This window comes from Pan troglodytes, chromosome 7 (assembly GCF_028858775.2).
Source record: "Pan troglodytes isolate AG18354 chromosome 7, NHGRI_mPanTro3-v2.0_pri, whole genome shotgun sequence".
Classification (NCBI taxonomy): domain Eukaryota; kingdom Metazoa; phylum Chordata; class Mammalia; order Primates; family Hominidae; genus Pan; species Pan troglodytes.
This window is the reverse complement of record NC_072405.2, coordinates 55933135-55959930: the sequence shown is the minus strand read 5'-3', so window position 1 is coordinate 55959930 and position 26796 is coordinate 55933135. Positions and strand designations below refer to the sequence as shown.

At 40.7% G+C, this 26796-nt stretch overlaps 1 protein-coding gene across 35 annotated transcripts in view; it reads right to left on the bottom strand.

Moving 5' to 3' along the window:
- Positions 1-26796, bottom strand: part of SPIDR (scaffold protein involved in DNA repair) — a 475230-nt gene that overhangs the window by 322591 nt on the left and 125843 nt on the right. For 25 of the 35 annotated variants that reach the window (XR_010159535.1, XM_063817068.1, XM_009455296.5 and 22 more), the window contains 2 exons: positions 16381-16631; positions 5017-5117 (listed from right to left, as the gene is read on the bottom strand). The exons of 4 other annotated variants lie outside the window; for them this stretch is intronic. Coding sequence is in view for 26 of the 31 variants with exons in the window: in XM_063817068.1 (XP_063673138.1) it covers positions 5017-5117; positions 16381-16631 (352 nt within the window). In the remaining 5 variants the exon portion in view is untranslated. Of the gene's footprint in view, positions 1-5016; positions 5118-16380; positions 16632-17986; positions 18031-24429; positions 24623-26796 lie in introns of those variants that run through there. 6 more of the 35 variants (XM_054656710.1, XM_063817062.1, XM_063817064.1 and 3 more) reach the window with 2 other exon arrangements.

Genomic DNA, 26796 nt, shown 5'->3' with positions numbered 1-26796 from the left:
AAAAGAAGGAGGAGCCATTTGAGAATTTAAGTGGCAAGGAAATATTTTTCTGGTTCAAGCAGAACAAAAGAAGTTTATAATGCATAGAACCACAAACTAAACTGAAAGCAATGAGTGACACACAAATTAAACAGAAACTATTTAGAGATGGAGGGAGGTTGATTATAAGAGACAGTGGTCACTCCAGTTCCAGGTCATTCACATTTGAGAGGTTAAATATACACATGCAAATACTTATAAATAGGAGAACATGAAGAATCATTGAAAGACTAAAATGAGATAACATACTGTAGAATTACAAATAGTTCCTGCTGATTTTTATTAAATAACTCTGGAAATAAAATAATCACAAGTTAAGGATATGGATGGTAGTGTGTTACTGACTGTAGCCCATGTTGGCCAGAGTGATTAGGATGATTTCAAGCAGGGATTCCTGTCTCTACCAGACCAATGAAAGTCATTTTGGGCACTTCAGGTAAAATATTGGAAAGAAAGCATTCTTTTTATCGGACTTGAAGAGGAGAGTTACCACACAGAGAATGACCGCCAGCCTTTTCAACCAATATGCCTGAAGCATGGTCCCTGTGGCATTCAATTACAAGTACCATTAAATTCTTTTTTTGTGTTTAAGCCAATGTGCTATTAAGACTTCCCTAAATTCTAAATAACAAATGGAAGAACATTGAATGCTCATGGGTAGGAAGAATCAATATTGTGAAAATGGCCATACTGTCCAAGGTAATTTATAGATTCAATGCCATTCCCATCAAGCTACCAATGACTTTCTTCACAGAACTGGAAAAAACTACTTGAAAGTTCATACGGAACCAAAAAAGAGCCCGCATTGCCAAGTCAATCCTAAGCCAAAAGAACAAAGCTGGAGGCATCACGCTACCTGACTTCAAACTATGCTACAAGGCTACAGTAACAGAAACACCATGGTACTGGTACCAAAACAGAGATATAGACCAATGGAACAGCACAGAGGCCTCAGAAATAATGCTGCATATCTACAACTATCTGATCTTTGACAAAGCTGACAAAAACAAGAAATGGGGAAAGGAATCCTTATTTAATAAATGATGCTGGGAAAACTAGGTAGCGATATGTAGAAAGCTGAAACTGGATCCCTTCCTTACACTTTATACAAAAATTAATTCAAGATGAATTAAAGACTTAAATGTTAGACCTAAAACCATAAAAACCCTAGAAGAAAACCTAGGCAATACCATTCAGGACATGGGCATGGGCAAGGACTTCATGTCTAAAACACCAAAAGCAATGGCAACAAAAGCCAAAATTGACAAATGGGATCTGATTAAACTAAAGAGCTTCTGCACAGCAAAAGAAACTACCATCAGAGTGAACAGGCAACCTACAGAATGGGAGAAAACTTTCGCAATCTACTCATCTGACAAAGGGCTAATATCCAGAATCTACAATGAACTCAAACAAATTTACAAGAAAAAAACAACCCCATCAACAAGTGGGCAAAGGATATGAACAGACACTTCTCACGAGAAGACTTTATGCAGCCAACAGACACATGAAAAAATGCTCATCATCACTGGCCATCAGAGAAATGCAAATCGAAACCACAATGAGATACCATGTCACACCAGTTAGAATGGTGATCATTAAAAAGTCAGGAAACAACAGGTGCTGGAGAGGATGTGAAGAAATAGGAACACTTTTACACTGTTGGTGGGAGTGTAAACTAGTTCAATCATTGTGGAAGTCAGTGTGGCAATTCCTCAGGGATCTAGATCTAGAATTACCATTTGACCCAGCCATCCCATTACTGGGTATATATCCAAAGGATTATAAATCATGCTGTTATAAAGACACATGCACACGTATGTTTACTGTGGCACTATTCACAATAGCAAAGACTTAGAACCAACCCAAATGTCCAATAATGATAGACTGGATTAAGAAAATGTGGCATATATACACCATGAAATACTATGCAGCCATAAAAAAGGATGAGTTCATGTCCTTTGTAGGGACATGGATGAAGCTGGAAGTCATTATTCTCAGCAAACTATCGCAAGGACAAAAAACCGAACACCACGTGTTCTCACTCATAGGTGGGAAATGAACAATGAGAACACATGGACACAGGAAGGGGAACATCACACACTGAGGCCTGTTGTGGGGTTGGGGGAGCGGGGAGGGATAACATTAGGAGATATATGTAATGCTAAATGACGAGTTAATGGGTGCAGCACACCAACATGGCACACATATACATATGTAAGAAACCTGCACGTTGTGCACATGTACCCTAAAACTTAAAATATAATAATAATAATAAAAAAGACTTCTCTAAATAATAAGACCAGGCAAACTTTATGTTTGCCTGGCCTTCAGGGTGGTCAAATGAGTTGTAAAGATTATTATTTAATGTCATAATCATTAATATAAAAAAACCCCAAGAAACAAAGTCGTAAGTATAACAATGGATTGACCCACAGATATGTATAGAAGAAAAAGTGACTGGGCATGATGGCTCACACCTGTAATCCCAGCACTTTGGGAGGCTGAGGTGGGTGCGTCACCTGAGGTCAGGAGTTCGAGATCAGCTTGCCCAACATGGCGAAACCCCATCTCAACTAAAAATACAAAAATTAGCCAGGCGTGATGGCAGGCACCTATAGTCCCAGCTACTCCGGGGGTTGAGGAGGAGAATCGCTTGAACTCAGGATACGGAGGTTGCAGTGAGTCAGGATCGTGCCACTACACTCCAGCCTGGGTGACAGAGCGAGATGCTGTCTCAAAAAAAAAAAGGTAAAATAAAATAAAAAAAGAAAAAGTATTCTTGGGTCATATATATTAGGTCATCCTGATACATATATATGTATTTCATATTATAGTACTTTAATGCAAGAATGTGAGAGAAGGCAATTGCTAAGTGACAGCTGGGAAAGGAGTTTTTTGTATTTTTTTAGAGACAGGGTCTTGCTGTGTCACACAGGCTGGTGTGCAGAGGTGCGATCATAGCTCACTGTAACCTAGAACTCCTAGGCTCAAGCAATTCTCACATCTCAGCCTCTCGAGTAGTTAGGACTATAGACGTGTGCCACCACGTACAGTTAATTTTTAAATTTTTGCAGCGAATGGGTTTCACTACATTGCTCAGGCTGGCCTTGAACTCTTGGCCTCAAGTGATCCTCCCATCTTGGCCTCCCAAAGGATGGAGATTACAGGCATAAGCCACCACACCTGGCCTCGGAAAGGATTTTAAAAGGAATAAATGAGATAAGAATTGAAAAGTCTTCTAAAGAAATGTGTAATATAATAGTTGAGAACATAACAGTTGAGTGATCTATTTAGAAGAATATATTATTGGGAATGGGGAGATCAACTCTAAGAATAATGTTTCTTAAATTCTAGCATGTGCAGAAACCACCCGGGAACCTATTAAAATGTATATCCCAATGATCCCTCAGGAAAGACTAATAATAGTTGGTTTGGAATACATGACTGGGCCCACACCTACCCATCCCCTACTCTAGATGGAGGGAACACACAGGAAAAAACTACCAAATCAGCACTGTTTAGGAGGAGAGGAGGCTTTTCTAGACATGTGGAATCTTTTCAATATCAAGCAATTTGTTGAAAAACAAGAGTTTTCAGTCATTAGACCTTGGAGGAATAAACTCATTTGTTGGAATAATTTCTGAGACCTATATGACACCTGAAAAAAAAAAAGTCAGTTTTCAGAGTACAAGTCCTTGACATCCATGATTAAGTTTATTCCTAAGTATTTCATTCTTTTTCTTTTCTTTTTGAGACAGAGTCTCACTCTGTCGCCAGGCTGGAGTGCAGTGGCACAACCTTGGCTCACTGAAGACTCCGCCTCCTGGGTTCAAGCGATTCTCTTGCCTCAGCCTCCCATGTAGCTGGGACTACAGGCGTGCACCACCACGCCCAGCTAATTTTTATATTTTTAGTAGAGATGGGGTTTCACCATGTTGGCCAGAATGGTCTCGATCTCTTGACCTCATGATCTGCCCGCCTCAGCCTCCTAAAGTGCTGGGATTACAGGCGTGAGCCATCATGCCCGGTCCCAAATTTCATTCTTTTTGATGTTATTGTAAATGAGACTGCTTTCTTAATTTCCAAGAGAAAAGAAAATATCTCGTTGTTAATATACAGAAATTTCATTGTTAATATATGGAAATGCAATTGATTTTTGTATGTTGATTTTTAATCCTGCTACTATGTTGAATTCATTTATTAGTTCTAACTTTTTTTTGGCAGGGGCAGGGTGTCTTATAGGGTTTTCTAGATATAAGATCATGTCATCTGCAAACGGAGACAGCTTTACCTCTTGCTTTCCAACTTGGATATCTTTTATCTCTTTTTCTTGACTAACAGTGCTCTGGCTACAGAAGCAGAGACTGCAATGGTGGCTGCCAATAGAGAGGTATTTGTCAAAGGGTACAACGTTTTGATTATATAAGATAAACCAGTCCTAGAGATCTGCAGTACAGAATCATGCCTATAGTTAACATACTGTATTGTATTCTTAAAATTTTGCTAAGAGGAGCTGGGCACGGTGGAAAAAGCCTGTGGTCTTAGCCAGTCGGGAGGCTGAAGTGAGAGGATTTGCTTGAGCCCAAGAGTTTGAGGCTACATGATTATGTCACTACACTCCAGCCTGGGCAACGGTGAGACCCTGTCTCTAAATAATGAAATAAAACAAAATAAATTTTGCTAAGAGGGTAGAGTGCTCTTAATGATAAGAATAGAACAAAATTTTTGGAGGTCAAGGGTAGATTTATAGCACAGATTGTGGTGATGTTTTCATAAGAGTATGCTTATTTTTAAACTCATCAAGTTAAATATATTTACTATATATAGTTTTTACATGTTAAAATTAGAATGTTGGAAAAAATTTTTAAAAAGTCATGAAAATATTAACAATCAACTTCATATATTTTAATGTAAGAATTCTTTTAACTAAAATATTTTTTTACACATTGTCTCAGATTCCTGCACAAGCCTTACCTGAAAGTGTCTTTTGGTAAGAAATACATTGATGTCTCCACAAAGAAATAGCAGATCTCTCTCGATTCTGCAGTCCATTTAGTCTTTCTGCTAGTCCACCTCTGTTTAATGAATTATAATGTATTAAGTTTAGTTAAAAGGAAAACTTCAGAATCACTGGAACATTTATATTGTATACCCCCCAACCAGAGACAAACAGATAAAACACGCAAAATTTTAACGTATATTTGTTACCACATTATCTTCCCAGAGGCCATATCCTCATAAGTCAGTTTTTTGTTTTCTTAGAAGCTTGGTTTTCTGATTCTTAGAAATATGGGCTAATATTATGTCCAAAAACATCACATTCTTGGAAATATGACAGCTAAATATCAGCTTACCTATTTTTCTATTCTTTCTTAGTTCATTTATTCAATCCTAAAACAAGCACTGCTTACTTACCACCTGCTATATGCTGGCACCTAGCACTTCGTTAGGTACCAGGGACACAAGGACAGCTATGAGTGCTGCCATGGAGGTGGGAAAGCTCCCAATGAGCTCAGCACATAGGAGCAAACAAAGAAATGTAAAGTGGGCTCAGAGTTCCAGTCAAGAATAACCTTGCCAACTGTTGATAGAACACTCAAATAAGAGCACTTGGGTATGGGTCCCTTATTTGGACTCCAGAGATATTTGAGTATCAATCACAAACACACAGCAAAGATACCAATGTTATAAAAAAGAAAACTTCCATGTATAGCAGAAAGACAATTTATAACGACAGACATGCAGGCACTGCAGAAGAACATTAACCTATCAATGAACACATATACTTACTGAGATATATTTATGCTTATAAATATATAGGTGTATGTAAATTATAAGTAAATAAATACATACATATGTAGAGAGAAAGAGAAGTTATCAACTACTAACATAACTATAATTTCAAGAAAAATTAAGATCAGTTGTTAATTACCACTATAGCTACATGCTATACCGGGTATCAATGTATTATCTCATAAGTTTATTATCTTGTTACCAATTCATTAATCATTTCACTACATTACCTTTATTCAAATAATATCCCTTTGAGGCTGAAAGAACAGATATCAGTACCCACTGCACAGATGATAAAACCAGAATTTAGAGAGAGGTTAAGAAACTTCTCCAGCATTACGTAACTAACCAGATGAGGAACTAGCTGTTAAAACCAGAATGGACTTAGTGCAGCACGTGGCATTTAGTAAACCTTCAAAAAATGCCCATGATTGGTGTAACTGTTTTTGTTATGTTTTTCACTTGCAGCCTATATACAGCTCTTTCCATTATGATGGAAATATTTTAATAAATACATAATATTGCTAGTATTAATACCTATAGAGACACCTAGTATGTTTTCCTATAGGTTACTATTTCTGAATATACTTGTGTGTAGTACATGTAACAGAAAAAAAGTTAAAACCTCTTATGCTCAGAAATATGCCATAGCACCTCTACATGTCAACCTCTACTTCCTATTAAGCCCTTCTTCATATCATTCTGTTTACATGAAGTAACTCGTTCATGCTTCCCCTTTACACAATACTGTGAAGTAGGTACTATTATTATTCCACTTTATAGATGACAAACTGAGGCACCAAGATGTTAAACATCTGTCCAAGGTGAAATGTCTAATGAGTGGTGTAGCTGCATGCACGCCTAGGCAGTCTGGTTCCAGAGTTCAAACTCTTAGTCTTGATAATATACCCAGCACCTCTTAAACAGTATTATTTAAAATGATATGCACAATAAATACAAGAAGCAAATGCTGTATTCTTTGCCCAACTATCTAGAAAATTATTTGCCAAATGTTGCTTTTCAATGCTGTGACCTTACAGAAAAAAAAAAAAAAGGTAAAATGAACTCTGAAAAAACTATCTGGTTAAAGTCAAGCCTAGAACCTCGTAAGAAAACTGTGCAGATTACAGGATGAAAGGTAAAAGCAACAGTAAACATGCACAGGCGCTCTCTACACACAGCAGTATCTGGAGCCCTCAGAAAAATTCTGCATCTCACCTGAGTTTGGCCATTAGGGCCTGTTATGCAGGGAATTCCAGTCACATGCACTTGAACTTAAGAACTTGAGCTTAGGAAACACCATGTCCTCTAATCAACAATCCTATTTCTAGTAAAAACATATCTCATGTTAAAAAAATTAAGTCATACCAAAAGTTCAGCAAGGCCCTGCCATCTATATCCAAATTAACTCTTTTGAACGTAGCCAGTTAAGTTATTTATAAAGGCCAAACTCCGATGGAATAAAAATATGATGAATTCACTGAGCAAGTTAAGATATCCTAATTATCTTTTCTATAAAATTAACAGACTGGTAACCTATCTCAAAAGATGACTGGTATCAATTTGACATTGGTAAACATTTCTATAAAAACAATATGGAGAAGTAAAGAAGGATAAAGATTCAAAAATATTCCAACTGATTTCCAGTCAAAATATTTTTAATAAGCTATACAACCAGGTAAAGAATAAACAATTAAAATGACTGTAAATACAATATTTTTAAATTTTGGTTTATTTTTATTATACTTTAAGTTCTGGAATACATGTGCACAATGTGCAGGTTTGTTAAATATACATATATATACACACACACATATATATACACATATATATATATACACATATACACACACACACCCACACACACACACACACGTGCCATGTTGGTGTGCTGCACCCGTTAACTCGTCATCTACATTAGGTATTTCTCCTAATGCTATCCCTCCCCCATCCCCCCACCACATGACAGGCCCCGGTGTTTGATGTTCGCCTTCCTGTGTCCAAGTGATCTCACCGTTCAACTCCTACATATGAGTGAGAACATGCGGTGTCTGGTTCTCCTTCCCTGCGACAGTTTCCTCAGAATGATGGTTTCCAGCTTCATCCATGTCCGTAACAAAGGACATGAACTCATCCTTTCTTACGGCTGCATAGCACTCCATGGAGTATATGTGCCACATTTTCTTAATCCACTCTATCACTGAAGGACATCTGGGCTGGTTCCAAGTCTTGGCTATTGTGAATAGCGTCACAATAAACACACGTGTCAATGTGTCTTTATAGCAGCATGATTTATAATCTTTTGGGTATATATCCAGTAATAGGATTGCTGGGTCAAATGGTATTTCTAGTTCTAGATCCTTGAGGAATCGCCACACTGTCTTCCACAATGGTTGAACCAGTTTACAGTCCCACCAACAGTGTAAAAGTGTTCCTATTTCTCCACATCCTCTCCAGCACCCGTTGTTTCCTGACTTTTTAATGATCGCCATTCTAACTGGTGTGACATGGTATCTCATTGTGGTTTTGATTTGCATTTCTCTGATGGCCAGTGATGATGAGCATTTTTTCATGTGTCTATTGGCTGCATAAATGTCCTCCCTTGAGAACTGTCTGTTCATATCCCTTGCCCACTTTTTGATTGGGTTGTTTGATTCTTTCTTGTAAATTTGTTTAAGTTCTTTATAGATTCTGGATATTAGCCCTTTGTCAGATGGGTAGACTGCAAAAATTTTCTCCCATTCTGTAGGTTGCCTGTTCACTCTGATGGTAGTTTCTTTTGCTGTGCAGAAGCTCTTTAGTTTAATTAGATCCCACTTGTCAATTTTGGCTTTTGTTGCCATTGCTTTTGGTGTTTTAGACATAAAGTCCTTGCCCTTGCCTATGGCCTGAATGGTATTGCCTAGGTTTTCTTCTAGGGTTTTTAAGATTTAGGTTTAACATTTAAGTCTTTAATCCATCTTGAATTAATTTTTGTATAAGGTGTAAGGAAGGGATCCAGTTTCACCTTTCTACATATGGCTAGCCAGTTTTCCCAGCACCATTTATTAAATAGGGAATCCTTTCCCCATTTCTTCTTTCTGTCAGGTTTGTCAAGGATCAGATGGTTTTAGATGTGTGGTATTATTTTCGAAGGCTCTGTTTTGTTCCATTGGTCTGTATCTCTGTTTTGGTACCAGTACCATGCTGCTTTGCTTACTGTAGCTTTGTAGTATAGTTTGAAGTCAGGTAGCGTGATGCCTCCAGCTTTGTTCTTTTGGCTTAGGATTGTCTTGGCAATGCGGCTCTTTTTGGTTCCATATGAACTTTAAAGTATTTTTTTCCAATTCTGTGAAGAAAGTCATTGGTAGCTTGATGGGGATGGCACTGAATCTATAAATTACCTTGGGCAATACGGCCATTTTCCCAATATTGATTCTTCCTATCCATGAGCATGAAATGTTCTTCCATTTATTTGTTTCCTCTTTTATTTCGTTGAGGAGTGGTTTACAGTTCTCCTTGAAGAGGTCCTTCACATCCCTTGTAAGTTGGACTCCTAGGTATTTTATTCTTTTTGAAGCAATTGTGAGTGGGAGTTCACTCATGATTTGGCTGTTTTGTCTGTTATTGGTGTATAAGAATGCTTGTGATTTCTGCACATTGATTTTGTATCCCGAGACTTTGCTGAATTTGCTTATCAGCTTAAGGAGATTTTGGGCTGAGACGATGGGGTTTTCTAAATGTACAATCCTGTCATCTGCAAACAGGGACAATTTGACTTCCTCTTTTCCTAACTGAACACCCTTTATTTCTTTCTCTTGCCTGATTGCCCTGGCCAGAACTTCCAACGCTATGTTGAATAGGAGTGGTGAGAGAGGGCATCCCTGTCTTGTGCCAGTTTTCAAAGGAAATGCTTCCAGTTTTTGCTCATTCAGTATGATATTGGCTGTGGGTTTGTCATAAATACCTCTTATTATTTTGAGATATGTCCGATATATACCTAATTTATTGAGAGTTTTTAGCATGAAGGGCTGTTGCAATTTTGTCAAAGGCCTTCTCTGCATCTATTAAGATATTCGTGTGGTTTTTGTCTTTTGTTCTGTTTATATAATGGATTACGTTTACTGATTTGCGTATGCTGAACCACCCTTGCATCCCAGGGATGAAGCCAACTTGATTGTGGTGGATAAGCTTTTTCATGTGCTGCTGCATTCAGTTTGCCAGTATTTTATTGAGGATTTTTGCATTGATGTTCATCAGAGATATTGGTCTAAAATTGTCTTTTTTTGTTGTGTCTCTGCCAGGCTTTGGTATCAGGATGATGCTGGCCTCATAAAATGAATTAGAGAGCATTCTCTCTTTTTCTATTGATTGGAATAGTTTCAGAAGTAATGGTACCAGCTCCTCTTTGTACTTCTGGTAGAATTCGGCTGTGAATCCGTCTGGTCCCGGACTTTTTTTTTGTTGGTAGGCTATTAATTATTGCCTTATTTTCAGAATCTGTTATTGGTCTATTCAGGGATTCAGCTTCTTCCTGGTTTAGTCTGGTGAGGGTGTATGTGTGCTGGAATTTATCCATTTCTTCTAGATTTTCTAGTTTATTTGCGTAGAGGTGTTTATAGCATTCTCTGATGGTAGTTTGTGTTTCTGTGGGATTGGTGGTGATATTCCCTTTATCATTTTTTATTGTGTCTATTTGATTCTTCTCTCTTTTCTTCTTTATTAGTCCTGCTAGCAGTCTATCAATTTCGTTCATCTTTTCAAAAAACCAGCTCCTGGATTCACTGATTTTTTGAAGGGTTTTTTGTCTCTATCTCCTTCAGTTCTGCTCTGATCTTAGTTATTTCTTGCCTTCTGCTAGCTTTTGAATGTGTTGGCTCTTGCTTCTCTAGTTCTGTTAATTGTGATGTTAGGGTGTTAATTTTAGGTCTTTCCTGCTTTCTCTTGTGAGCATTTAGTGCTATAAATTTCCCTCTACACACTGCTTTAAATGTGTCCCAGAGATTCTCGTAGTGGGACACCAGTACCATTTGATTGCACTGTGGTCTCAGAGACATTTTGTTATAATTTCTGTTCTTTTACATTTGCTGAGGAATGCTTTACTTCCAACTATGTGGTGAATTTTGGAATAAGTGCAATGTAGTGCTGAGAAGAATGTATATTCTCTTGATTTGGGGTGGAGAGTTCTGTAGATGTCTATTAGGTCTGCTAGGTGCAGAGCTGAGTTCAATTCCTGGATATCCTTGTTAACTTTCTGTCTCATTGATCTGTCTAATGTTGACAGTGGGGTGTAAAAGTCTCCCATTATTACTGTGTGGGAGTCTAAGTCTCTTTGTAGGTCTCTAAGGACTTGCTTTATGAATCTGGGTGCTCTTGTATTGTGTGCACATATATTTAGGATAGTTAGCTCTTCTTGTTGAATTGATCCCTTTACCATTATGTAATGGCCTTCTTTGTCTCTTTTGATCTTTGTTGGCTTAAAGTCTGTTTTATCAGAGACAAGGATTAGAACCCCTGCTTTTTTTTTTGTTTTCCATTTGCTTGGTAGATCTTTCTCCATCCCTTCATTTTGAGCCTATGTGTGTCTCTGCACGTGAGATGGGTTTCCTGAATACAGCACACTGATGGGTCTGGACTCTTTATCCAGTTTGCTAGTCTCTGTCTTTTAATTGGAGAGTTTGGCCCATTTACATTTAAGGTTTATATTGTTATGTGGGAATTTGATCCTGTCATTATGATGTTAGCTGGTTATTTTGCTCGTTAGTTGATGCAGTTTCTTCCTAGCCTCAATGGTCTTTATAATTTGGCATGTTTTTGCAGTGGCTGGTACCAGTTGTTCCTTTCCATGTTTAGTGCTTTCTTCAGGAGCTCTTGTAAGGCAGGTCTGGTGGTGACAAAATCTCTCAGCATTTGTTTCAAAGGATTTTATTTCTCCTTCACTTATGAAGCTTAGTTTGGCTGGATATGAAATTCTGGGTTGAAAATTCTTTTCTTTAAGAATGTTGAATATTGGCCCCCCACTCTATTCTGGCTTCTAGAGTGTCTGCCGAGAGATCCTCTGTTAGTCTGATGGGCTTCTCTTTGTGAGTAATCCGACCTTTCTCTCTGGCTGCCCTTAACATTTCTTCCTCCATTTCAACCTTGATGAATGTGACAATTATGTGTCTTGGAGTTGCTCTTCTTGAGGAGTATCTTGGTGGCATTCTCTGTATTTCCTGAATTTGAATGTTGGCCTGCCTCACTAGATTGGGGCAGTTCTCCTGGATAATATCCTGAAGAGTGTTTTCCAACATGGTTCCATTCTCCCTGTAACTTTCAGGTACACCAATCAGACGTAGATTTTGTCTTTTCAAGATATAATAAGCACTGTGAAAAACAACTTGACCATCAAACTGGGGAGATATATATAGCTTTATTATTACCAACACACTTAAATATCTAACAATTTTGCATTGGTGTTTGTTACTTATGCTTCGAATAGTTCCACAAATTTAAAAAAAAAAAAAAAAAAGAAAGAAAGAAAAAAAAAGAAGTCCAAAGAGACTGAGTGACATTTCCTGCAGGGCAAACCAGAAAGAGAAGGGCCAATGTGCTCCATCCTTCAAATGTCAACTACCTCTCTCAATCCTTGCTACCTGGTCTTTATCAGGTAAAAAAGTTCTTTTTAATCACCACAAACCACCATCCCTTCATCAAAAGCAGACAAGGCAGTCACAGGCCTTTCTAGTCAGCTCAGTAAAACAGGAAGTCTTCCAGTTTGAAGACCTGAGACTAACAACCCTAAGCACATCAATCTCATTTTTAGTATTTAAGCATAGTAACTTCAAAACAGACATCCTCATTTAGTTGTTCCTAGAAATCACAAGAAGAAAATGATCAATTGCATGTTGTTTGAGCAGCTTCAGCCACTTCTATGAACGTCCCCTCCACCTTCTGTTGAGGACTCCCTGACAGTGACCTGACCTTAAACAGCACTGTGTTGTCTCCCCTACCCTCTCACTGGGCCTGAAAGGCCAGGAAGGATGGCCTTGCTCTTCACTGCAGCTTCAAGACCATCTGGTAGCCTCCCTTATGTTCCAGCTCCAACTCAGCCTGCCCAATGCCAGGGCAGGCACCTGGCACTGACCTGCCACCCTTAGAGGCCTTATCTTCTGGGTTATGGCCATCATTCTTGCTGATGTCAGTGCCCGCCCAGCTCCAAGATGGTGTCCTCCACTCGCCTCAGCCACTCTAATCTTGAAGTCCCGAACTGCCTCCCTCCAGCAGCTCAACTCTGGGCGCCCGTCATCGTTACTGCCCCAGCTCATCACCTCTAGTAGCGTGACTCTGTAAGTGTTTGACCAACCTTTTCCCCAGTCCTCAATCAGTGAGTTCTACCCCAACTCACCATGCTCCACATCCTGCACATTCTCATTCTCACTTTACCCAGCTTAGGCTTCACGGGTCATTATTATTGCTACTCTCGGAACTCCTGTCAACCCCTTTTAGTGTGCCCCTGGACCATCCTTGTGCTCTGCCCACATGGGCAGCCCAAGGGTCGAATCCACACTGGCTGATAGGTCTCAAACTCAGTCCATGACCACGACTTCCCAACAGGGCCTGATCCTGTCAGACAGCCCTGGAGCCCTTCTCCAGTTCATCTGTCCCCACTACATGCCCGTGTCACAGATTCTCTCTCCTCAGACCTCCACAACTCTGTCCTCATCCTCCCTGTCAGCTAATGAAGGACTGCCCTATTTTACTGGAATAGAATTGATCGGAAAGAACTAGTTCCCAAGCCAGATACATGTGCCTGTAACAGCAGGGACTCTGCCTTCCCAGCTGTCCGTGGATGGCCTGTCTGCTCCTCACCAGGTCCATCCTGGCACCTGCATGGGTGCTGCCCGCCCTGGCCATGGGTGCACACTCTGAACTCCTGACAAGGTCACCCCCATTTGTGCCTCCCTTCACCACGGCAGAGACAACTCCATCAGTTGTCCCCTCCCTCCCCTGCCTCAGCAGTTTCCTTTTTTCTCCTGGACTTCCCTATCAACATACAAACATGATGAAATTTCTATCACCTTTAAAATAAGAAACCTTGACCCTCACATTCACTTTCAACTAACACACTTTGATCTGCTCTCCTTAAAGCAAAACTTCTCCAGAGTTCCATCGTGCTGTCTTCAGTTTCTCTCTTTCCATTCTCTCGAGTCCATGGCAGTCTGCTTTGCCTGGTCACGCCGCTGAGACGGCTGCACACCCTGCCTTTCACCGTGGAATCACAGAGGTCAGCCCTGGTAGCATCTGTCACAGTGGGTCACCCTCTCTCCTCACTTGCCTCAGCACACCATGCTCCCTTTGCTTTGGCTCCTCCCTCAGCAGTCTCTCCCTCCACACCCCAACTTTGGCAGAGCACCCAGGACTCAGGCCTTGGACAGGTTCTCCTCTCGCCCAGCACTGGATCTCCTGTGACCTGACCTAGCTCATGCTTCAAAAGATCTGGACACTGCAGTCTACGCATTCACATCTCCAACGCCAGGCCTGCCCGTGGACTGCAGACCCATAGTCCCACTAAGATGTATAATGTCTAACTGAAAATGGCCAAAAGCCTCATGATTGTCAACCAAAGATACAAAACCAAAAGCACCTGCTCCACTGCACACTCCATTCTTCCAGCTGCTCAATGAGGCAGCTCCTCAGGGCTTCCCTGAGTCTGTTTCAAACTGAAATGTCCTCCCCCACCTCTGGACCCTTCTCTGTCCCCCTTTTCTGCTTTTTCTCCATAAAATTCTCTCTCTGAGTTGACATCTATTTTACTTCTTGGCTCCTTATTGCCCTTCCCTCGACACAAGCGGGGCTCCATTCACCTTTGCTCTCTGTTATGAGCAACCATTCCACTTTGCTTGCTCCTGTGCATGAACAGTGCTTGGCAAGTGGTCGGCCCTCAGCAGGGCTGGGGACATGACCTTCTGTAATCGCCTGGCATCACCTTCACCAACAAAAACATGCTAATTCCTTTAATGGGCTTCCCTTCCTTTCTTCCCAGAGACTATTACAAACCACCTTCTATTACAAATTACATTCTATTACTATTACAAATTACATTCTTTTTTTGAGGCCACAACTTCTTCGCTTTGGGCATAAGGCCTTCTGTCTCGTGGTGAGTAGGCACAAATGGATCTCTGTGCCCTGGCCATCCCACTAAACTCGGCCACATCCTCAAGCTCTTTCCTCCACTGGTGTCTTCAAGCTGGGGCTCTCCTCTCCACCTTCCTTCCCTACCTCTTCTCCAGGATGCTGATGTAGCCATGGTGCGAACTCTGTTTATTCGGACCCCCACTGTTTTCAAAATCTGTCTCTCCTATTCCCTGCACCCTCTCTAGAGGCTGGATCTTTTCAAGGTGACTGGCAATACCGAAGAGAGTAATCGAAACCCTCCTGCCTGGGTCCCCAGTTCCCACATAAGAGCCATGACCCTGTCCTCACTCCTTGAACCGTGTGCTACTTCAGCCACAGACCCTGGGCTCCCCTCAGTGCATGCCAGGCTTGTCTTCTTATGATGTAACAATATCATCCGTGGATCCAACACCTACGCTCTTCATGATCATATTTACTCTTTCTACTGAAACTCCTTTGCTTTGAAATGCTCTATTACTTTTGCTTTTGTGGCAATGCTTTCTACAGGTTCTCTTTCTTTCTTTTTTTTTTGTTGTTGTTTTTAGAGACGGAGTCTTGCCCTGTTGCCCAGGCTGGAGTGCAATGGCACGATCTCAGCTCACTGCAACCTCCGCCTCCCAGATTCAAGCAATTCTCCTGCCTCAGCCTCCTGTGTAGCTGGGATTACAGGTGCGCACCTCCACGCCCAGCTAATTTTTGTATTTTTAGCAGAGATGGGGTTTCACCATGTTGGCCAGGCTGGTCTCGAACTCCTGACCTTGTGATCCACCCACCTCGGCTTCCCAAAGTGGTGGGATTACAGGCGTGAGCCACCGCGCCCGGCCTCTCTTTCTTACTTTCATTGAGTCTTTGCTTGGCATTGTTTGGTCAAACAACAAAGAGCACCTTGTATTACACGGGGTTGGGGAAGGTCCCTACAGGCTCCTTCACGTTATCTTTCCTGCTTTGCTCACCATGGCCACAGCCCAGCCCCTGACTGACACTGTAGTTCATGGCACACCAGATACGTCTCGTCTGTGGGTTCTGCTCTCTCATACTTTTTTGCACTTGCAAGTGTTGCCCTGGCAGATCTCTCTCATAAAAGTAATCTGACACGATTTACACATACTTCCATTTCCCTTTTTACATTATAAGTTACTCAAGAACAGAACAATTACACACTTGTCTCCACAGCACCTAGAACACTGACTCTCAATAACATTTGATAACCCAAATAAATCATTAAGAAAGGCAGTCACATCTGCTGGGCATGAGTAAAGCCATGACCCTCAACTTCGATGAACATTCAATTAATCAGCTCCAGAATTTAGGACTTCATATACAAGTATCTTAAAATTAACATTTTAGATATTTGGGTTTTTAAAGAAAGAGAAAAATTTAAAAAGAGTATTTAAAAGGGTATAATTTAACCTTAAAAGCTTCTTCTTTGCTGAATTTTCTGGAGTCCTGGGAAACTTAGCTGTGGGTTTCTGAGGTGTATGCAAAATGGTCTCTGTTGATTTTGTCCTTGGATCTATCAGTCTCTCCATAATCTGTCTTGCATCCGATGCAAACTGCACGTGGTATTTGTGAGGGGATTCTGAATCAATGAGTAGGACATTTTCCAAGTCATCTTCTTTTTCACTATCTGATGAATACTCTAAAATTTCTATAGAACTTGGCTGAAAAAAAATTAAAAGAAAGGCATATTTTTAAATACAAAGGATACTTTATTCAAGTCCACATTTATATACATCTATCATTCCATTCCCTTACAGTTACAGCTCTTGAATGACCTTTTTGAATACAGTATCTGCAGCTTTAACTTCTGTTCTGACAAAATCCAAAAGTAACCAAGACAAAGATAAGAAGGGGTTAAATCAACTGTAAGCCAGACTTTATCTCACAGAACCCACAAAAATAAGTACAAATACTTCAATCTTCTTTCAGGAAACTACAAGACAGTACCACACATAGAGGCAATCTCCAAAACTGAACTAATAACACTCATCTGAAAGGCTGATGATCGTCACTACAATCTGACAGCTACTGGAAAGAAAGTATTTCTTGGATTTTGAAATTTAACATGAAGCTAAATTGTCTCTTCAGGTATAAATCATTTAATTTGCCAAAAGAAGTCCCCAAGGGTAAAGATAAAGACTTGACTCCCTCCATACAATTATATAATTATTTTCCAGAGACTAGTTTGAAATTGCAAATACCAACAGGAACTATTTAAGAATATGAGTCATTGTCTCCTTTTCCTAAGATTTCCTAAAATGTTTCTTTCTCCAACTCAGATTTCTAAACTTTCAAAATACTAATTTTTTGAAAACTGTATAATTATAAAACAAGAATTCATATCGTATGCCCAATAAAAAAGAAAAAAAAATTATATGGCTAATTCTGGAGGGAAAAATCAAAACCTTTTCTAATGTTTTCTGTCTTTGCCAAGACACATGCCAAATTTAAAGCACAATAGGATTTTATTTTCCTGTTACTTGATTGTATAGGTCAATCCCATGTTATTCTGTGTCAGCAACAATTCATCCTTCAATATTCTAACTTCCAGTGCACTAAAAGTCCCATCTAATTCACTACCTAAATATTGGAGGTGGCACTAGAATTTACATCATTAGCAAATCTACATAAAACAAAAGGCCTTTTTTTCTGAGGATTATATGGTTAAATTCTTTTTTCTTTTTTCTTTGAGACGGAGTCTCACTCTGTCACCCAGGCTGGAGTGCAGTGGCATGATCTCGGCTCATTGCTACTTCTGCTTCTCGGGTAGAAGTGATTCTCCTGCCTCAGCCTCCCATGTAGCTGGGATTACAGGTGCCCAGCACGATGCCCGGCTAATTTTTGTATATTTAGTAGAGACGGGGTTTCACCATGTTGGCCAGGCTAGTCTCGAACTCCTGACCTCAAGTGATCCACCCATCTCAGCCTCCCAAAGTGCTGGGATAACAGGCATGAACCACTAACCCCAGCCAAACTCTTTTTAAGAGTCAAAAAAAGGAACCATCCATCTCCATACCTCGTCAAAAAAACTGCTTGGGTAGTCACCTTCTATCAGGCACACTGAAAATAAGAAAAAGTAAATGTCTAAATTTCTAAAATAAATGCAGAGCTTAGTTCTACTGTCCTCACCATTTTCGTTTTGTGCCTAACTCACTCCAGGTACTTGTTAACCCATTAGTAACCATTGGGGCACAGATCTGCCTCACAAGAGAGATTGTGAATAAACAATCAAATTGGGCCACCAAGAGATCCAGAGCAGTTCAGAATGAAAATGAAGCTGACACTAAAACCCTTTACGTATTACTTAAGAACTCCATATTTAATTAACTTCATCTTTTCTGTTATGAGATGTCTTAAGTACCATTAAATTTTGCCCTTTGTCCTACAGCACTGTCTCTCAACCTTGGCACTCTTGACATTTGGGACTGGACCATGAGGTGGGCCGACGTGTGTGCAATGGGGTGCTTGGCAGCACCCTCGCCTCTCCCTGCTAGATGACAGGAGCACTGCCCCACCAGTCAGGACAATCAAAAAGGTCTCCGGAAGTTGCCAAATGTCCCCTGGGGGCAAAATCACCCCCAGTTGAGAACCACTATCCTAGAAATAAGTCAACAAATAACCAACCACAGGCGGCTTGGGCTGGGGACTCACATGCAACCATGAAGAGGATTCATGCTGCTTGTGAGGATGGGGGAGGCCAGACCCAGATAGTTATGAAACACTGGTAGGAATGCTGCCATGGAGGTACTGCTGGGGCTCCAAGGAGAACACATAAGAAGGGCAACAAAGCCAAGAGGGGCACAGGGAAAGAGAAGAGTTAAGTGTCAGAAAAGGTCTGTTTCTGGCTGGGTGGGTGTAATCCCAGCACTTTGGAAGGCTAAGGCAGGCAGATCACTTGAGGCCAGGAGTTTGAAAGCAGCCTGGCCAACATGGCGAAACCCTGTCTCTACTAAAAATACAAAAATTAGTCGCGTGTGGTGGCACACACCTGTAGTCCCAGCTATTGGGGAAGCTGAGGCAGGAGAATGGCTTTAGACCCTGGGAGGTGGAGGTTGCAGTGAGCTAAGATCACGCCACTGCACTCCAGCCTGGGCGACAGAGTGAGAAGAAAGGAAGCAGGGGATGGGACGGGAGGGGAGGACGAAGGACAGCACAAAGGATGGAAGGACGGAAGGAAGGAAGGAAGGGAAAGGGAAAGGGAGAGAGAGAGAGAAACAAAGAAAGGATGGAAGAGAAGGGAGAAGGGGAAGGGAAGGAAAAGAAAAGAAAGAAAGAAAGAGAACGAAAGAATGAAAGGAAGGAAAGGAAAGGAAAGGAAAAAGGAAAGGGAAAAGGAAAGGGAAAAGAAAAGAGAAAAGAAAAGAAAAAAAAGAAAAGAAAAGAAAAGAGGTTTGCTTCCCAGAATCTGGCACCTGAAGTTCAATGCTAAGTGTGGATTAATTAGGCAGAGAGAGGAGGGAAGGACATTCCAGGGAGAAGAAAGAGGAGGACCAAGATTCTGAGGCAGGAGAGAGCCACTGGCAGCTTGACTCAGGAGCCAACAACCTCAGATGGTAATGTGGAATTGACCATTCGAACAACATTTGAATGGTGATACAGAGAGGGAGGAAACTACGCTGGTGTGGGGGAGGGCAGCTAGCTAGAAGGCTTTTCCATAGTCTAAGCAAGACATTGAGAGGATCTGAGAGGCAGTGGGAATAGAGAGGTGGACTGAAAAGAAAATGAGGAAAAGGATGCAATAACACTTGAGGACCAAATTCAACAGCAGGAAATACATTCAGGCAGGAGTTGCTAATATTCAAGCTGGTTTTGATGTGTGAATGTTGTGTGCCTATGGGATACCTGGGGAAAAACTGGTCAACAGGCAGTGGCTCTGCAGGTCTGGAGTTCTAAGAGTGATGTGGGATGGAAACACAACTTCAGAAATCATGAGAATCAGGATGTGAAGGCACGAGGGCTGGAGAAGACTATCTATGGAAAAGTATGTGAAAGGAAGAAGAGAAGGTCCAGACTGGAACCTTGGAAATAGCAACAACATTCATGCTGTCTTCAGGTGACAAGAGACTGAAAAGTGTTCTGCATTTGACAAAAGAGAAATTGTACAGATACAATAAATCCATGGGACCTTGGTAAGAATGTGCCTTAAAGATAAAATGAAAATAGCAGACCTGATAATTTGTTTTAGAAAGTTTGGATAGGCATATTTAATTTTCTTTCCCAGAAAGGATGGCATAAAAAGGTACATGTGCTCAGCTGTGAACAACCTGGTATGACGATGCTTAAGTTAAAATCATGAAAACCATGAAGTCCAAATGAATTTCCTCAGTGAAGAATTTAACATCAGTAAGACTGGTAAGACTTAGAAGCTCAGGTAGTACTTCAAAATTCTCAGCATCAACCCATAACAAATTTTAGGTACCTTTGGCTTAAGCTATTGCTTCCTCAGTGAGAATTAGCTAATATCTAAGAATATACTGAATGCCAACTACCCACATGCTATGTTAGCTGCTACAGCAGTATAAAGAAATTTTCAAGTCCATCCTTGCTCTTGCATCCTTATACCCAATTTAAAAACTGAAGGAAAAACTAAACTAAAAATACAAAGCAAACGTACCCTGCATACAGCAGATGTAGAAATGGAGAAGACCACTTGGAGTGGTAGTAGCCTAGAAGGTCTTTCCCCATAAAGGTGGTGTCTGACTCGAACACTGTTGTGGTCTCAGCCCTACTCCCTACTAGTGGGCTACCTTAGGGAATTTATTTAACTTCCCTAAGGTAGTTTCTTTGATGAGGTTGTTTCCCCATCTTCAAATTGGAGATGCAGTAATAAATGCTAACATATAAGCATTTAGCAAATGTTAGCTATGCTTTTTAGCCCATATAGTTTACATGTCGTTTGGTTTTAAATTTAATATTTTAAAATTTGTACTTATTTTTCTGTTAAAACTTTTTTCTTGGTTTCTTTTCTTTTCTTTCTTTTTTTTTTTTTTTTTTTTTGAGACGGAGTCTGGCTCTGTCGCCGAGGCTGGAGTGCAGTGGCGCAATCTCGGCTCACTGCAAGCTCCACCTCCCAGGTTCACGCCATTCTCCTGCCTCAGCCTCCCGAGTAGCTGGGACTACAGGCGCCCGCCACTACGCCCAGCTAATGTTTTGTATTTTTAGTAGAGACGGGGTTTCACCATGTTAGCCAGGGTGGTCTCGATCTCCTGACCTCGTGATCCGCCCGCCTCGGCCTCCCAAAGTGCTGGGATTACAGGCGTGAGCCACCATGCCCGGCCTTTTTTCTTGGTTTCTAAGAAGATTTCTATACAAAAGACAATGAGGAACACCAAGAATGTCTTCTGTAGACAACCAAAAAAACAAATACTGTCTTAACCCACAGAGCAAATCCTGGATTCTTCGTGTAGTCATTTTTTAATTAATTATTTACTTTGTTTGTTTTTTGTTTTTTTAAGACAGGATCTCGCTCCGTTGCCCAGGCTGAAGTGTGGTGGCATGAACACAGCTCACTGCAGCCTTGACTCTCCTGGGATTGAGTGATCCTCCCACCTCAGCCTCTCAAGTAGCTGAAGCTACAGGTGTGTGCCACCATACCTGGCTATTTCTAATTTTTTTTTTGTAGAGACAAGGTCTCACTTTGTTGCCCAGGATGGTCTCAAATTCCTGAGCTCAAGCCATCCTCCCACCTCAGCCTCCCAAAGTGCTGGGATTACAGGTGTGAGCTGCTGCACCCGGCCCATGTAGTCATTTCTAACAGGAACCAAGGCAGAAGGAACACCTTTAGGAAAGGATAACTAGAAGCCACCATTTTAGCATATGGTATTTTAGAACATCCCCCATGTCCATAACCCCAGATGAACATGGAGGAACTCTCATACCACGGACAGAGAGGACCTACTGGCTCACCGGACACCAGCTGTCTTGGCCTAAGCCCAACTGTGAGAAACACACGATCTTTCAGAAAGGATGATAGGTACAGGTGTGCATGTGTGCACAGACAAGTGTGTGCCAGAGAGGGTGGAAGAGAGAGGGAATAGTCAGAAATAGGTCAAAGGCAACTGCAGGTTCATAGGTTCAAGCTTATATTTCCTTTCTACATTGTAGAATCAGACTAACGAGAAAGGAGGGCCATAAGTTTTGGAACAAGACAGATTTGTTTTTGATCACAGCTCAACTGTTTAATTACTTTGTTACTTTGAACAAGTTGACTCCCCCATTCCCAGCTTAATCATCCAAAAATGGAAAAATTCTTTGAGAAATATTTTAAGATACAGATAATGACTATTTATTATGAAATATTTAACGGCACAGAAAGGTAGGGGAAAAAAATAACAAGTAGATGTACCCATCACCTTCTGTCAAATTTTAACATGATGCAAGTTTTTCTTTAGTTTTTTTTTTTTTTTAATGGTATGGTTGATACGTCCTATATTTCTCTTTCTATGCCTGTTCTCCTTAGAGGCAACTCTCTCCTGAATTTGGCATTTCATTATTATCTGCTTTTTTTTTAATAGCACACATACAAATGAACTATTTTGCAAGGACACAGCAGCTGTAGATCATTAATTTTCATTGCTATAAAGTATTCTGACTATACCACTTTTTACTTATCTATTTCACTGTTGGTAGACACTTAAGAGTTTTGTAAATTTTCACATTAAAACAAAACTGTAACATGTGTGTACTATACTTGTTTCACTGGGCACATACATGCTAGCTTCTCAGTGGTATACACTAGCCCAGCGGATTCTTGGACAGTCCATTCTCAACTACACTGGCAATTGGGAGATGGCTCTGTAGAGACCCTGTGCTGACAGAAATGCCCATCAGCAGTGTTTGAAAGCTGTGGCACATTATCAGCATCACTGAGTAATTTTAAACTTTTAAATGTATACATATCTGATGGGTGTGAAATGTTTTATCTCTCCTACTTAAGTGTGCACATCCCAGATCATTCACAGGGTTGAGCATCTTTGCACTTGTTAATCGGCTCTTCACATTTCTTCCTGTGTGTTCATATCCTTTAACCATTTCTCCAGTAGGAGAGAAAATGAATTTTTCAATCATCTGGATCTATGTGTTCCATAGAGAGAAGGTGGTCAGAAAATTGTTATTAAAATTTTAAAGTGACAGAAGAAAGACCTGGTATACACCACTGACATCTTTCCCAGTACCTTAAAAACATCAACCACATTTCTTAACCACAGTTATTCCTGATAGGTTGCCTACTGCTGCCACATGGTGACCCAATGTACTTGGGCGAAATTTTTGTTCCATGGAAACAATTTTTTTTTTTTTTTTTTTGAGATGGAGTCTTGCTCTGTCGCCCAGGCTGGAATGCAGTGGCACCATCTCAGCTCACTGCAAGCTCTGCCTTCCGGGTTCACACTATTCTCCTGCCTCAGCCTCCTGAATAGCTGGGACTACAGGTGCCCACCACCACGCCCAGCTAATTTTTTGTATTTTTAGTACAGACGGGGTTTCACCGTGTTAGCCAGGATGGTCTTGATCTCCTGACCTCGTGATCTGCCCGCCTCGGCCTCCCAAAGTGCTGGGATTACAGGTGTGAGCCACCGCGCCCGGCCGGAAACTTTTATCCTTTACCAAATCATCCTTACAAAAAAAATTACTTTGCATAAATGATGAATTTCAAGAACAAAGATTTAAATTTGTTTTTCTTTTAAAACACTTACATTTTCCATATTTTTCCTATTTTTGCAAAGTTAACCAACTGATGCCCTCTTGAAACTTTCACAGATTACTTCCTTCAGATACATAGCCCAGTTACAGAAATAATATAGATGAGTAAGTCAGGATCTTTTATAGCATTAAAACATCTGCAATGGTCAAATGCACAGAGCAAAGAATGACTATGTAGCTATTATCATAATCTGCTAATGTTTAAATACAATAAAATTATTATCATCAGGACTTTTTTTCCTCCTTGATGTAAGCAAGTTTGGAAGGAGGAGTCTTCTGATTTAGTGAGTAAATATCACAAACAACAACACTGGCATGAGGCAAGGAGTAGTTTTTATGAAGCCAGTCAACAAAGACAACAGTCTGGTCCTATTTCCATTGCAATATACTAACATGACCTTGGTTGAAGCCATCTACAATTTCTCAAAACCATAAAGTATTCAATACTGACTCTGTTTCCAAAGTTAGCAATACTGCTGTAGTACACATCTGTTGCAATTTATTTCTGACTCCTCTTTTCAGAGAACAAATATGTCTCTGTCCACAGAAGGAAACCCTTCAACCTCTGGCAGCCATGGGGTTATGGACATCTCACATCTCAGTAGCCATGTGTCTAGGATAAGACTTCTGTCAGGGGTCAGAGCTGATTGGCCTCAGGTAGACAACTGACCAATGCTAAGCCAATCAGATTTTTTTCCTCCAGATTTTGAATTGATGTAGAGTCTGGGAAGTGGAAGTTAAGCTACACTAATGACAAACCTCTAGACGAAAAGTCCATGAGCTCCTGCTGGTGAGGTTCCCAGGGCTGCCCCAAGGTTCAGTTCATCCTTCAACTTTATCTTAAGTTACTCAAGATTTGCAGTACTGTTCTAGTGAATTTTCTCTTCTTTTAAAACCAGCTACATTTGGTTCCTGTTATTTGCAACCAAAGGGATATCTACCTGAAAAATATCTCCAAATAGAGAAAATATTAAATAAATATTTATTCAGTACACACCATGTACAAGGTATTATGGAACAGAGAAAATATGATGAGACACACTTCCATAAAGAGCTTGAAATAAAATAAAGCAGATATAAGTATGGCTCACACTAGTGCTCCAAATGGACAAAAAATGGAGCCCTTATTTCTGGTTGATCTAAAACCAGCAGACATAGTGGAAGGGGTAAAACCTATACTGGGTCTCAGAGGATTAGAAAATTCTCAACCGATAAAGATGCAGAAAGAGAGAAGAAAGCACCTAAGGCAGGAAAGTACAACGACCTTCATGATCTACAGACGAGTCTAGACAACTGAGAGTTTAGAGTTCATACTGGGAGGCAAGAGACAGTGATGTGAAAAACATAACCCTATGGATTGGGTGAGGAGCAAGCTGTGGAGGATCTTGAATGTCAGGTTTAACAGTTTAGATATCACTGAAGAAAGCAGAAAGCTTTTGAAGATTTCCAAGTAGGCAAGGAGGATGAACTTGGAAGACACGTTGAGAAGACTGTTGTGGAGACTGCATATGGGATGTATTTGAAGAAGGGAAATGCTCATGCAGTGAGTTACTGTAAATATCCCGGCCAACTTCTCCCCATTTCAGAGCTGCCCATCTTCTCTTAAAGGGTTCAATTCACATATTCACAAATATCTCAATACAACAAGTTCAAAATCAAACTCCTGATATGTTCCTCAAAACCAGTTGTTTGCCTCAGTATCACCTGGATCAATAATACCACATGCCACCTAAGTGCAAGTCAGAAGTCCCTTGATATTCAATTCATGACTAAGTTTTACCTCTAAAACTAACAAGGATGTGCCCCCTTCTCTCCACCCACTCCCACCTGGCACCACAATGGCTGTGACTCATAGCTGGTCTCTTGCTCCACTCCTGCCCTCCTGCCAGGGTCTGCCCTACACACCACAATCAGAACCACCTAAGTCAGAGCATTCCATGCTCTTAAGATCCTATAAACAACTTCCCAGTACACCTAGGATGCCATTCAATGCCCCCCACCTGCCCTGTGGTCTCTAAGCCCTCAGGTGGCCCCTGCTCCCACCAGGCCTCCATTCATAGCTGTCTTGCCTCCTCGCTGCTCCCCAGCGCTTCTGACGTGCTTTCAGGTTTCTACACTATATTCTTCCCTGCCCGTGGATGCCATAGCCCTTTCTGCCCTAGAATATGCTTCCTCATTCCCACCCCAAATCTTTCCTTAGGGAAAGACTTAGGTCTTTCTCATGTTTCAAGGTTTCAGCTTAAATATCCCCTCATCACACAGGTCTGCCTTCAGCACCCTAGCAGAAATTGGTGAGTGCTGGGGCTGGGGCAACAGCAGTAAGTTTAATCTATATCTGTATTTATATTTATATCTATATCTGTATCTCTCTCTCTCTCTCTCTCTCTCTCCCCTCATCCCCCCACTTCCTCCTTATTTTCTGGAACATGAGAAAATTAGGCTCCCTTCAACTATAGTAAAACAGAAAAAATAACCACAACAATATCATCATCATCAAGTTCTTATACTAGGCTCCACCAGTTTTGAAATATTTATAAATGTATTAACTCATTTATTTCTCACAACTGAATGAAAAACAGTGATGGAAAACTACTCATTATATCTAAATATCAGTAACTGTACTGGGAGAGGCTGTCCTATACATGGGAACACATGAGGGACGACACTTCAGTGGCTTGCTCGAGCCCCCACAGCAATCCAGTAACAGAGGTAGAAAGCAGCCCACTTCCTACCACTCCTGACTCCACTCTTCCAAAACGCTGTTCCACCTCTCCAGGCCTACACACCTGATTTCCTCAGTGAATCTCAAAGCAACAGTTAATAACTAGGAGCCTCAGTGTAACCAAAAAATTTTAAAATATACATATATAAAGTATATGAATACTTACGTCAAGTAGAATTACCCCATTAAATTTAAAGAATTTCCCTCAAGCTTTTTTCATTCAAGCAAGGAAAATTCTAAAAAAGAAAATAAATGAAGGGCAACTACACTTACCAAATAATAAATCATACTGTAGAACTATAGTTATTAAAAGCTTGGTACCAACACAGGAATAGACTATCCAATGATTGATATTCCTGAAGTATACCCAAATTGATATTCCTTAAGTATACCTACATAGAAAT